Here is a 13,903-nt window from a genome sequence, read left to right as displayed (position 1 = left end):
TAGAGAAATATAACAGGAAGAAAAAGCTGTGAATCATTTTATCAGAAAAATTAATAGAGAATGTATCAGAATCAAATAAGCAAGAGTGTATTATGAAGCAGATGTGTCCAGAGGATGAGGCATACTTAAATTAATAATAATAATAATGATTATAATAATACCTTTATTTACTACAAGTACATGTACAAGGTATACAGACCATAGCTAACATCAATAACATACTACTATATAGACAGCCACTTGTAATGCTGAGCATTTCGGGCAATTTAAGTCAGTGTCCCAGGATGCAACCCACACCAGTCGACTAACACCCAGGTACCCATTTTACTGAGGGGTGAACATAGACAACTGGTGTAAAGAAACACGCCCAATGTTTCTACCCTGGCTGAGAATCGAACCCAGACCCTCGCCGTGTGAAGCGAGAGCTTTAGCCACCAGAGGCAATCAAAGGATTTAAAATCGATGCAGTAACACTGCACTCATTCTTTACCAATGAATGACTATCTGGGAGACTGTTGTGCATGTTGCAGTTTACTGAGTAAACATACTCTAGGAGGGAGTATTTTCTGATACTTTGAAAACCCATTTCATCTGAATTAGGAGTCACTGTAAAGGAAATGAAAGACAGGCATAAAGCTTTTAAAGGTGTAGACTGATTAGATTTAGTATACATTAAGTTTATTAAATGGATCTTTGTCATTCTTGGCCAAACAACACATCAAGGTAGGCAAATCTTTGATATATATTCACTTTATTCTTAAAGTGTTGAGCTGTGATTATGTAAATGGTTCGGGGAGAATAAATGAACCTTAATTGCCTCTTGAGAACAGTTCTTTAATTCACTGAAAACTTGTGAGAACACTGGGCATGAACATGATCATGCACTGAATATATTTCAGTTATGGCTATGTAAGACGTTATGTTATTCTTGTTACTTCTCAAAATAGATGTGAAATTATTAGCCAATGTCTTTATGGCATGGTGCAAAACATTGAAAGAGATCTATGAGTGGGATGCGGCTGACAATATTGCTACACACTAACAGTAACTTTCATGGCTGGTGAAATTGCTGACCTAGAAAATGTACAGAGAACCTTCACGGCAAACATAACTGTGATAAACACCTAAATTACTGGGAACACTTGAAGTTCCTCAACCTGTACTCCTTAGAACGTAGGAGGGAGAGATACATGATTATATATACCTCGAAAATCCTAGAGGGACTAGTACCAAACTTGCACACGAAAATCACTCCCTACGAAAGCAAAAGACTCGGCAGACGGTGCAACATCCCCTCAATGAAAATCAGGGGTGCCATTAGCACGATAAGAGACAACAAAATAAGTGTCAGGGGGCCGAAGACTGTTCAGCTGCCTCCCGGCATACATAATGGGGGATTACCAATAGACCCCTGGCTATCTTCAAGTAGGCACTGGACAGGCATCTAATACCAAGCAATATTCAAGGCTCTCATGTTAGTTCGTCATGCTCAGGTTAGAGTATGTAGGATAGAGGGAGATTATTTCACAGTTAAAGTGAGCCTTAGACAAGGATTATTGATGTCACAATGTTTGCTCAATATATGTATTGATGGGGTTATAGGAGAAGTGAATGCTCGGGTGTTGGCAAGAGGTGTGGGGTTAAAAGATAAAGAATTTAACACAAAGTGAGAGTTGTCACAGTTCCTCTTTGCTGATGACGCTGTGTTTTTGGGAGATTCTGAAGAGAAGTTGCAGAGGTTGGTGGATGAGTCTAGTAGGGTATGTAAAAAGAAGGAAATTAAAAGTGAAGAGAGGAAGAATGAGGTGATGAAGATAAAAAATTAGGTAACGACAGATTGGATATCAGAATGTAGGGAGAGTATGGATGAGGTGAATGTATTCAGATATTTGGGAGTGTACGGGTCAGCAGATGGGTCTATGAAAGATGAGGTGAATTATAGAATTGACGAGGGGAAAAAGGTGAGTGGTGCACTGAGGAATCTGTGGAGACAAAGAACATTCTCCATGTGATGAATGGTTTGAAAAACCGACAAGTTGAAGATTGAGACACTTATGCAGCATATGGGAATCTTTATTCCTGAATAAAGATTCCCATATGCTGCATAAGTGTCTCAATCTTCAACATTCTCCATGGAAGCAAAGAGGGAAATTTACGAGAGTATAGTTATACCAATGCTCTTATATGGGTGTGAAGCATGGTGATGAATGTTGTAACAAGGAGAAGGCTGGAGGCATTGAAGATGTCATGTCTGAGGGCAATGTGTGCTATTAATATAATGCAGAGAATATGTAGTTTGGAAATTAGGAGAAGTGGGATTACTAGAACTATTATCCAGATGGCTGAGGAAGGGTTGGCGAGGTGGTTCGGACATGTAGAGAGGGTGGAGCAAAATAGAATGACTTCAAGAGTGTATAAATTTGTAATGAAGGGGAGGCGGAGTAGGGGTTGGCCTAAGAAAGGTTGGAGGGAGGGGGTGAAGGAGGTTTCGTGTGCGAGTGGCTTGGATTTCCAGCAAGCATGCGTGATCGTGTCAGATGGGAGTGAATGAAGACAAATGGATTTTAGGACTTGGCGTAATGTTGGAGTGTAAGCAAGGTAACATTTATGAAGGAATTCAGGGAAACTGGTGGGCCGGATTTGAGTCCTGAAGATGGGAGGGACAATGCCTGCACTCTGAAGGACTGGTGTTAATGTTGCAGTTTTATAACTGTAGTGTGAGTGTGACTCTGGCAAGACAGTGATGGAACGAATGATGAAGAAGGTTTTCTTTTTCGGGTCACCCTGCCTTGGCGGGAAACGGCTGCAGTGTTAATAAAAAAAATGTTGGGAAAGGTAAAGTGGCACCCAAATCCATCAATATTTTGGCTATTCGGTATTAGCCAATTCACAAACACAAAATAACTCTTCAAAATTTCCTCGGAATGATATGATTTTACAGGAAAATTTGAAAATGATTCTCTGATATTATGGTCCCACTTAACCTCCCTTACCAGCCCTAAGAAAAAGTTTAATTTTTTCCCATATTGCCAAGAGACTTTTACTATTGTTTTTAGCTCCCATACCGCTGTGTCCAGATTATACAAAAGTGGTTGTGAGGCTTGAGTTGGTGTAGTATTACTTCAAGCCTCTGATGACAGGGTCCTCCATGCGGTGGCTTACTTTTTCATCAAAGCTGAAGCCATAACAAGGGGCCTACTCTACCATAGGTGTCCCGTAGCTCGATCGCTATCGCACTCAGCTCACACACTAAGGTCCGGAGTTCGAATTTGCGGTATGGCTGGAAAACACTAGGACGTGTTTCCATAAGACACCTGCTGTCCTTGTTCACCCATCAATGTAAAATGGGTACCTGGGTGTTAGTGTACTGTTGTGGGTCTCATCCTGGGACAAAAACTGACCTAATTTGCCAGAAATCTGCATAACAAGCGGCTTTCTATATAGTAGTATGTCACTGATGTCAGCTAGGCCTTTGTACCTTGTACATGTACTTGAAGAAATATTTTAATATTATTATTATTATTATTATTATTATTATTGTTATTATTATTATTATTATTATTATTATTATTATTATTATTATTATTATTATTATTATTATTATTATTATTATTATTATTATTATTATTACATTATTATAGCAAAGGAGGCCCTAACTCTGGTTCCTGGCTTGGAACATTCCGATGACTCACGAAATCGTAATGGCACGATTGCAGACAAACCATGCCACGACTCACTCGCTCAAGTTCAATCCCCGCCCGTGGTTTGGTTTAACATTCTGATGTGTCATTCTCTCCGCTTGTGGTTTAAGTGTACAGTGCCCATAACTCTGTCTTATGCGCTGGACCTTTGACCTTTATCATAACAATATCTTCTAATAACGTTTCAAGGGCTTATTAGTTAGGATCTTATGCATATTACCGTAGAAGTTTTAAAATGTTTGGTTTAGAGTAATGGGAAGCTTTACCTTCTTTTTTTTGCCCTTATTTCAAAAAATTATGATGAAGTAATTTATTTGGAAATAAGCAATAAGATTTTGTGGTGAAGGGACTGTCAGAAAACGTCCATGTGACGGGAATTTATATATGTAAAGTAGAGACGTGTCGGTTTGTATGGGGAGTTCACTGCCGGCAGTGCCATCCAGCGTGTTTTCTTGGTAAGCCGATTTTAACCCTTTTCTTTTGTGTTATTCATCAGGCCTGCCACAGTTTCTTGGTCAGTACTGACAGCGCCACAAGACGCATGTGGGGATAATTTCCTTCCTTAATTAAGTCGATATGTTTACATATCACCGTCACACTCCAGCATACTCCGTCACCCAGCAGCTGTTCCCCCACCTGCCGTGGTCGGTGCCTACAATCTCGCTCTGAGCTAGCGGAATCTCCTAAATAATTTGTATGTCATTACAGTTTGTGACAAGCCTTCAGGACCTTAACAAGTGACATGACCAACTGTTACTTAACATACCATCGCCACCATACCACACCAATGTATCACTAGAAGTACTTTTGTATATTTAAATGAACTTTGAATTATTATCAATTTCTTCTTCATCTTAACAATCAATTGGGAAGACTACTGAGTTGGTGTCAGGTATCTTGAAGGTATCTATGGATACCTAAAAGATATATTTTGATATGAATACTCGTTAGCAATGTTTGTTATCAGCGAGGAAGTTGTTGTCGTGCTGCTGGACACTACAAGTTTGTTACTAATTACTTGGCTTGGTGCTTTCAAAGTTGTCAACAAAGTTAATTACTTGATTGATGTTGATGGTAAACTTAAAATGTATCGTATAAACATTTTAAAGAAGTATTATATAAGAAAAGATTCATGCCTGAACGTCTTTAAATTGATGTTTCTAATTGTAGTAATCTACCTTCAGTAGGATGACTTATTATCATGACACACCAGACATCGTCACTCTAGACACTTCAACTTTTAGTGTTAATATTAACGAGGATTTAACTTGTCTACAAAGATCACAAGCTGAGAAAATAGTTGCTATGTTTTCTGATACATTCTGGGCTCTCTCAGGCGTCACTTCATAAGATTAAATTAACTACTTTTGACCCATTTAAAAAGAAACTTTATTACCTTCTTGTTCCTCTTAAAGTTTTATTTGGCCAAGAGGTTGACAAATTATTAAGTTTATGTATTAGTGAACCCTCTATTTTATCATTTTGTTCTCCTGTTGTGGTAATTAAAAAAGACAGACAATACTTATAGATTATCTCACGACTTTTGACGTCGTAATGCTTTAATTAAATGTGATTCTGAGCCCATGTCCGTAACTGAAGATCTTCATAAATTTGATATAGTACCAAATACTTTAATGAATTTAATATAACACAATCATACCATCAAGTAAAGTTACACCCTGAGTCATAAACCATATATTGCATCGAGGCCTTAAGCAGTACACCACCATACCAAAATTTATTTAATTTATTTTTAACTTTGACAAGCAATTACTCTTTTTAACATATCATCATTTTAAAACTGTTTTCACAATTATTCAAAAGCTAAAACATGTGACTCATTCTCTGTTCGATTTTTTCTCGAAAGTAGTTATTGGTTTAGCAATTATTGAGTGATATTATTTATTTTAATAAAAGGTTTAAAAGTCCCCAATAAACATTCCCTGGGCTGCCTGCATTCTGCTTTATATAGCTAAGACAACAAGATATTTAGATACTGCACTTAAAGAACACATATGCAAGCAGAATGAATGACAAACATTGCAGGCATAATACAGTGCAGCATATATTCACATATCTTATTTACAAAGGAAACAATAAAAGTGAATCTTGAGTCTGTCACTATCCACCTCAGCAACATCCTAAAAGAAAACAAATGAATGTGCATATTGTCTGAACACATTGTACATATAGTCTTGGCCCAACACTTCATATACAAATGCCACAATCTGACATCACTAGACCTCACTTGTGGTGACACCCGATCTGACCCGACAGCACCTCTCCGGCCCCATACACTGTGATTATTACTAATATTATATATTCCATATACTTGAGAAAGCATGAAGAGTTGTTTTTATCAAAGGTTTCCTCATTATTCAATTTTACCAAAATATGTTACATCACAACCCTTTGCTTACACTATAGTTGTTGCTGGATTATTACTATTACTACTAGTAGTAGTAGTAGTAGTTGTTGTTGTTGCTGTTGTGCTTTATTTAAGCCTTAACAGTATATGTACTCTTAGGCAACATGACGGGCTGGAGTTTTGAGACTCTATGACCGCGGGTTCAATCCCGGCCGGGGGTATGGTTTACTCTTAGGCAAATTTCACATTCTTTTTAGACCACTTAGGCATAAGAATATAAATTCAGCCTCTTAGAGAACAGCTGATTGCGCGAATCTTCTATGGGAGGTTATTTCAAGATTTAAATATCTTGTTTTTACAGAAATTCGTGTATTAGTAGCAACAGTAGTAGTAGTAGTAGCAGCATCAGTAGAAGTAAAACTAGTAGTAGAAGTAGTAATAGTAGTAATAGATCAAAGAAAACGCTAAAAGCGATCATTTACATAAATGTCAACGACATACATACCTTCTGAAGGTCAGGCATGTGTACAACCGTATGTAACATATGTACATATTTGAGACGACATACCGTGTCAGGTTTGTAGTACACGTAGTCGTTATACCAGTCTGGAACTTGATTGAAAAGTTGAGTTACTGGAGTGAAGGGAAAGAATCGACCTCGTCCCAAACTGTCCCGAGAGTCACCGGCCATAACACCGATATGGTCCAGACACTTTCCTGCAACCAATTATTTGAACTTCAGTCACTCTCAGTTACTTTTATGATATTAGTAACTAACACTTTCCAGCAACCAGTCACTTCACTATAACACATTGCTTATGAACCCCCTTTTCGTTATTTTTTTTATATAGCCTCAATAAAGTTAGCTTAATGTATGTGCAAACCTCTGAAAAAAGGGATAAAATTAAACTTTAGTAGATCACCTCTCACAGGCCTCAGGAACATAATAAATTTGATGCCTATGTCAAATTATTGACAAAATCATATGCGACAGTCTTACGAATATAATTTTGGTTTCTCAAACATAAGTTTACAAACTATTGTTCCCTCAAGGAAGATTCCTTGATGCCAGTGAAAGCATATTCATTAAAGGAATTTAATCTTACCTTCCATTCACTGGATCGAGCCTGATTGCCTCCCATTTTCCCAAGCACTGTATGGCCCCTGTGAGCACTGTCATTCCCCAAGAAAAAAACTAGTAAGTGAGTTTAAAGAAAGTAGAATAGAAAAGATCGGAAGCAGACGATCCACTGATAAATAATGAAATTTGTTGTGTAAAACAACTAAAGAGAGAAAGAAACGAGATCAGTGGATTAGGTGTCACTGCCAGAGATGTATGTACGGCTTTATATACAGATGTCACTGCCAGAGATCTATGTACTGCTTTATATACAGATGTCACTGCCAGAGATCTATGTACTGCTTTATATACAGATGTCACTGTCAGAGATCTATGTACTGCTTTATATACAGATGTCACTGCCAGAGATCTATGTACTGCTTTATATACAGATGTCACTGCCAGAGATCTATGTACTGCTTTATATACAGATGTCACTGTCAGAGATCTATGTACTGCTTTATATACAGATGTCACTGCCAGAGATCTATGTACTGCTTTATATACAGATGTCACTGTCAGAGATCTATGTACTGCTTTATATACAGATGTCACTGCCAGAGATCTATGTACTGCTTTATATACAGATGTCACTGCCAGAGATCTATGTACTGCCTAATAAACAGATGTCACTGCCAGAGATCTATGTACTGCTTTATATACAGATGTCACTGCCAGAGATCTATGTACTGCTTTATATACAGATGTCACTGCCAGAGATCTATGTACTGCTTGTATACAGATGTCACTGCCAGAGACCTATGTACTGCTTTATATACAGATGTCACTGCCAGAGATCTATGTACTGCTTGTATAAAGATGTCACTGCCAGAGATCTATGTACTGCTTTGTATACAGATGTCACTGCCAGAGATCTATGTACTGCTTTGTATACAGATGGCACTGCCAGAGATCTATGTACTGCTTGTATAAAGATGTCACTGCCAGAGATCAATGTACTGCTTTGTATACAGATGTCACTGCCAGAGATCTATGTACTGCTTGTATACAGATGGCACTGCCAGAGATCTATGTACTGCTTTGTATACAGATGTCACTGCCAGAGATCTATGTACTGCTTTATATACAGATGTCACTGCCAGAGATCTATGTACTGCTTTGTATACAGATGTCACTGCCAGAGATCTATGTACTGCTTTGTATACAGATGTCACTGCCAGAGATCTATGTACTGCTTTGTATACAGATGTCACTGCCAGAGATCTATGTACTGCTTTGTATACAGATGTCACTGCCTGAGATCTATGTACTGCTTTGTATACAGATGTCACTGCCAGAGATCTATGTACTGCTTGTATACAGATGTCACTGCCAGAGATCTATGTACTGCTTTGTATACAAATGTCACTGCCAGAGATCTATGTACTGCTTGTATACAGATGTCACTGCCAGAGATCTATGTACTGCTTTATATACAGATGTCACTGCCAGAAATCTATGTACTGCTTTATATACAGATGTCACTGCCAGAGGTCTATGTACTGCTTTGTATACAGATGTCACTGCCAGAGATCTATGTACTGCTTTGCATACAGATGTCACTGCCAAAGATCTATGTACTGCTTTGTATACAGATGTCACTGCCAGAGATCTATGTACTGCTTGTATACAGATGTCACTGCCAGAGATCTATGTACTGCTTGTATACAGATGTCACTGCCAGAGATCTATATACTGCTTTGTATACAGGTGTCACTGCCAGAGATCTATGTACTGCTTTGTATACAGGTGTCACTGCCAGAGATCTATCTACTGCTTTGTATACAGATGTCACTGCCAGAGATCTATGTACTGCTTTATATACAGATCTCACTGCCAGAGATCTATGTACTGCTTTGTATACAGATGTCACTGCCAGAGATCTATGTACTGCTTTGTATACAGATGTCACTGCCAGAGATCTATGTACTGCTTTGTATACACAAGTCACTGCCAGAGATCTATGTACTGCTTTATATACAGATGTCACTACCAGAGATCTATGTACTGCTTTGTATACAGATGTCACTGCCAGAGATCTATGTACTATTTTGTATACAGATGTCACTGCCACAGATCTATGTACTGCTTTGTATACAGATGTCACTGCCAGAGATCTATGTACTGCTTTGTATACAGATGTCACTGCCAGAGATCTATGTACTGCTTGTATACAGATGTCACTGCCAGAGATCTATGTACTGCTTTGTATACAGATGTCACTGCCAGAGATCTATGTACTGCTTGTATACAGATGTCACTGCCAGAGATCTATGTACAGCTTTGTATACAGATGTCACTGCCAGAGATCTATGTACTGCTTTATATACAGATGTCACTACCAGTGATCTATGTACTGCCTTGTATAGAGATGTCACTGCCAGAGATCTATGTACTGCTTGTATACAGATGTCACTGCCAGAGAATTATGTACTGCTTTGTATACAGATGTCACTGCCAGAGATCTATGTACTGCTTTATATACAGATGTCACTACCAGAGATCTATGTACTGGTTTGTATACAGATGTCACTGCCAGAGATCTATGTACTGCTTTGTATACAGATGTCACTGCCAGAGATCTATGTACTGCTTGTATACAGATGTCAATGCCAGAGATCTATGCACTGCTTTGTATACAGATGTCACTGCCAGAGATCTATGTACTGCTTGTATACAGATGTCACTACCAGAGATCTATGTACTGCTTATATACAGATGTCACTGCAAGAGATCTATGTACTGCTTGTATACAGAAGTCTCTGCCAGAGATCTATGTACTGCTTTGTATACAGATGTCACTGCAGGAGATCTATGTACTGCTTGTACAGAGATGTCACTGCCAGAGATCTATGTACTGCTTGTTTACAGATGTCACTGCCAGAGATCTATGTACTGCTTTGTGTACACGTGTCACTGATAGAGATCTATATACTGCTTTGTATACAGATGTCACTGCCAGAGATCTATGTACTGCTTATATACAGATGCCACTGCCAGAGATCTATGTACTGCTTTGTATACAGATGTCACTGCCAGAGATCTATGTACTGCTTGTTTACAGATGTCACTGCCAGAGATCTATGTACTGCTTTGTGTACAGGTGTCACTGCCAGAGATCTATGTACTGCTTTATATACAGATGTCACTGCCAGAGATCTATGAACTGCTTATATACAGATGTCACTGCCAGAGATCTATGTATTGCTTTGTATACAGATGTCACTGCCAGAGATCTATGTACTGCTTGTGTACAGATGTCACTGCCAGAGATCTATGTACTGCTTTGTATACAGATGTCACTGTCAGAGATCTATGTACTGCATTTGTATACAGATATCACTGCCAGAGATCTATGTACTGCTTGTATACAGATGTCACTGCAAGAGATCTATGTACTGCTTGTATAGAGATGTCACTGCAAGAGAAATATGTACTGCTTTGTATACAGATGTCACTACAGCAGACCTATGTACTGCTTATACACAGATGTCACTGCCAGAGATCTATGTACTGATTTGTATACAGATGTCACTGCCAGAGATCTATGTACTGCTTGTATACAGATGTCACTGCCAGAGATCTATGTACTGCTTTGTATACAGGTGTCACTGCCAGAGATCTATGTACTGCTTTATATACAGATGTCACTGCCAGAGATCTATGTACTGCTTATATACAGATGTCACTGAAAGAGATCTATGTACTGCTTTGTATACAGATGTCACTGCCAGAGATCTATGTACTGCTTTATATACAGATCTCACTGACAGAGATCTATGTACAACTTTGTATACAGATGTCACTGCCAAAGATCTATGTACTGTTTTGTATACAGATGTCACTGCCAGAGATCTATGTACTGCTTTGTATACAGATGTCACTGCCAGAGATCTATGTACTGCTTATATATAGATGCCACTGCCAGAGATCTATGTACTGCTTTGTATACAGATGTCACTGCCAGAGATCTATGTACTGCTTGTTTACAGATGTCACTGCAGAGATCTATGTACTGCTTTGTGTACAGGTGTCACTGCCAGAGATCTATGTACTGCTTTATATACAGATGTCACTGCCAGAGATCTATGAACTGCTTATATACAGATGTCACTGCCAGAGATCTATGTATTGCTTTGTATACAGATGTCACTGCCAGAGATCTATGTACTGCTTGTATACAGATGTCACTGCCAGAGACCTATGTACTGCTTTGTATACAGATGTCACTGTCAGAGATCTATGTACTGCATTTGTATACAGATATCACTGCCAGAGATCTATGTACTGCTTGTATACAGATGTCACTGCAAGAGATCTATGTACTGCTTGCATACAGATGTCACTGCCAGAGAAATATGTACTGCTTTGTATACAGATGTCACTACAGCAGATCTATGTACTGCTTATACACAGATGTCACTGCCAGAGATCTATGTACTGATTTGTATACAGATGTCACTGCCAGAGATCTATGTACTGCTTGTATACAGATGTCACTGCCAGAGATCTATGTACTGCTTTGTATACAGGTGTCACTGACAGAGATCTATGTACTGCTTTATATACAGATGTCACTGCCAGAGATCTATGTACTGCTTATATACAGATGTCACTGAAAGAGATCTATGTACTGCTTTGTATACAGATGTCACTGCCAGAGATCTATGTACTGCTTTATATACAGATCTCACTGCCAGAGATCTATGTACCACTTTGTATACAGATGTCACTGCCAGAGATCTATGTACTGCTTTGTATACAGATGTCACTGCCAGAGATCTATGTACTGCTTTATATACAGATGTCACTACCAGAGATCTATGTACTGCTTTGTATACAGATGTCACTGCCAGAGATCTATGTACTGCTTTGTATACAGATGTCACTGCCAGAGATCTATGTACTGCTTTGTATACAGATGTCACTGCCAGAGATCTATGTACTGCTTTGTATACAGATGTCACTGCCAGAGATCTATGTACTGCTTGTATACAGATGTCACTGCCAGAGATCTATGTACTGCTTTGTATACAGATGTCACTGCCAGAGATCTATGTACTGCTTGTATACAGATGTCACTGCCAGAGATCTATGTTCTGCTTTGTATACAGATGTCACTGCCAGAGATCTATGTACTGCTTTATATACAGATGTCACACCAGAGATCTATGTACTGCTCTGTATACAGATGTCACTGCCTGAGATCTATGTACTGCTTGTATACAGATGTCACTGTCAGAGATCTATGTACTGCTTTGTATACAGATGTCACTGCCAGAGATCTATGTACTGCTTTATATACAGACGTCACTACCAGAGATCTATGTACTGCTTTGTATACAGATGTCACTGCCAGAGATCTATGTACTGCTTGTATACAGATGTCACTGCCAGAGATCTATGTACTGCTTTGTATACAGATGTCACTGCCAGAGATCTATGTACTGCTTGTATACAGATGTCACTGCCAGAGATCTATGTACTGCTTTGTATACAGATGTCACTGCCAGAGATCTATGTACTGCTTGTATACAGATGTCACTGCCAGAGATCTACGTACTGCTTGTATACAGATGTCACTGCAAGAGATCTATGTACTGCTTTGTATACAGATGTCACTGCCAGAGATCTATGTACTGCTTATATAGAGATGTCACTGCAAGAGATCTATGTACTGCTTGTATACAGATGTAACTGCCAGAGATCTATGTACTGCTTTGTATACAGATGTCACTGCAGGAGATATATGTACTGCTTGTACACAGATGTCACTGCCAGAGATCTATGTACTGCTTTGTATACAGATGTCACTGCCAGAGATGTATGTACTGCTTGTTTACAGATGTCACTGCCAGAGATCTATGTACTGCTTTGTGTACAGGTGTCACTGCCAGAGATCTATGTACTGCTTTGTATACAGATGTCACTGCCAGAGATCTATGTACTGCTTATATACAGATGCCACTGCCAGAGATCTATGTACTGCTTTGTATACAGATGCCACTGCCAGAGATCTATGTACTGCTTGGTTACAGATGTCACTGCCAGAGATCTATGTACTGCTTTGTGTACAGGTGTCACTGCCAGAGATCTATGTACTGCTTTATATACAGATGTCACTGCCAGAGATCTATGTACTGCTTATATACAGATGTCACTGCCAGAGATCTATGTATTGCTTTGTATACAGATGTCACTGCCAGAGATCTATGTACTGCTTGTATGCAGATGTCACTGCCAGAGATCTATGTACTGCTTTGTATACAGATGTCACTGCCAGAGATCTATGTACTGCTTTGTATACAGATGTCACTGCCAGAGATCTATGTACTGCTTGTATACAGATGTCACTGCAAGAGATCTATGTACTGCTTGTATACAGATGTCACTGCCAGAGACCTATGTACTACTTTGTATACAGATGTCACTACAGGAGATCTATGTACTGCTTATACACAGATGTCACTGCCAGAGATCTATGTACTGCTTTGTATACAGATGTCACTGCCAGAGATCTATGTACTGCTTGTATACAGATGTCACTGCCAGAGATCTATGTACTGCTTTGTATACAGGTGTCACTGCCAGAGATCTATGTACTGCTTTATATACAGATGTCACTGCCAGAGATCTATGTACTGCTTATATACAGATGTCACTGAAAGAGATCTATGTATTGCTTGGCATACAGATGTCACTGCCAGAGATCTA

General features: G+C 39.0%; 1 protein-coding gene across 1 annotated transcript in view; it reads right to left on the bottom strand.

Moving 5' to 3' along the window:
• The window catches only part of LOC128703240 (glycoprotein-N-acetylgalactosamine 3-beta-galactosyltransferase 1-like), a 111,783-nt gene that overhangs the window by 23,125 nt on the left and 74,755 nt on the right, over window positions 1-13,903 (bottom strand). The window contains exon 5 of the mRNA XM_070103529.1: window positions 6,638-6,786. Coding sequence (XP_069959630.1) covers window positions 6,638-6,786 — 149 coding nt within the window. The remainder of the gene's footprint in view (window positions 1-6,637; window positions 6,787-13,903) is intronic.

This window comes from Cherax quadricarinatus, chromosome 85 (assembly GCF_038502225.1).
Source record: "Cherax quadricarinatus isolate ZL_2023a chromosome 85, ASM3850222v1, whole genome shotgun sequence".
NCBI classification, from domain to species: Eukaryota; Metazoa; Arthropoda; class Malacostraca; order Decapoda; family Parastacidae; genus Cherax; species Cherax quadricarinatus.
The sequence above is the reverse complement of the archived record's forward strand: the minus strand, read 5'-3'. Positions and strand labels throughout refer to the sequence as shown.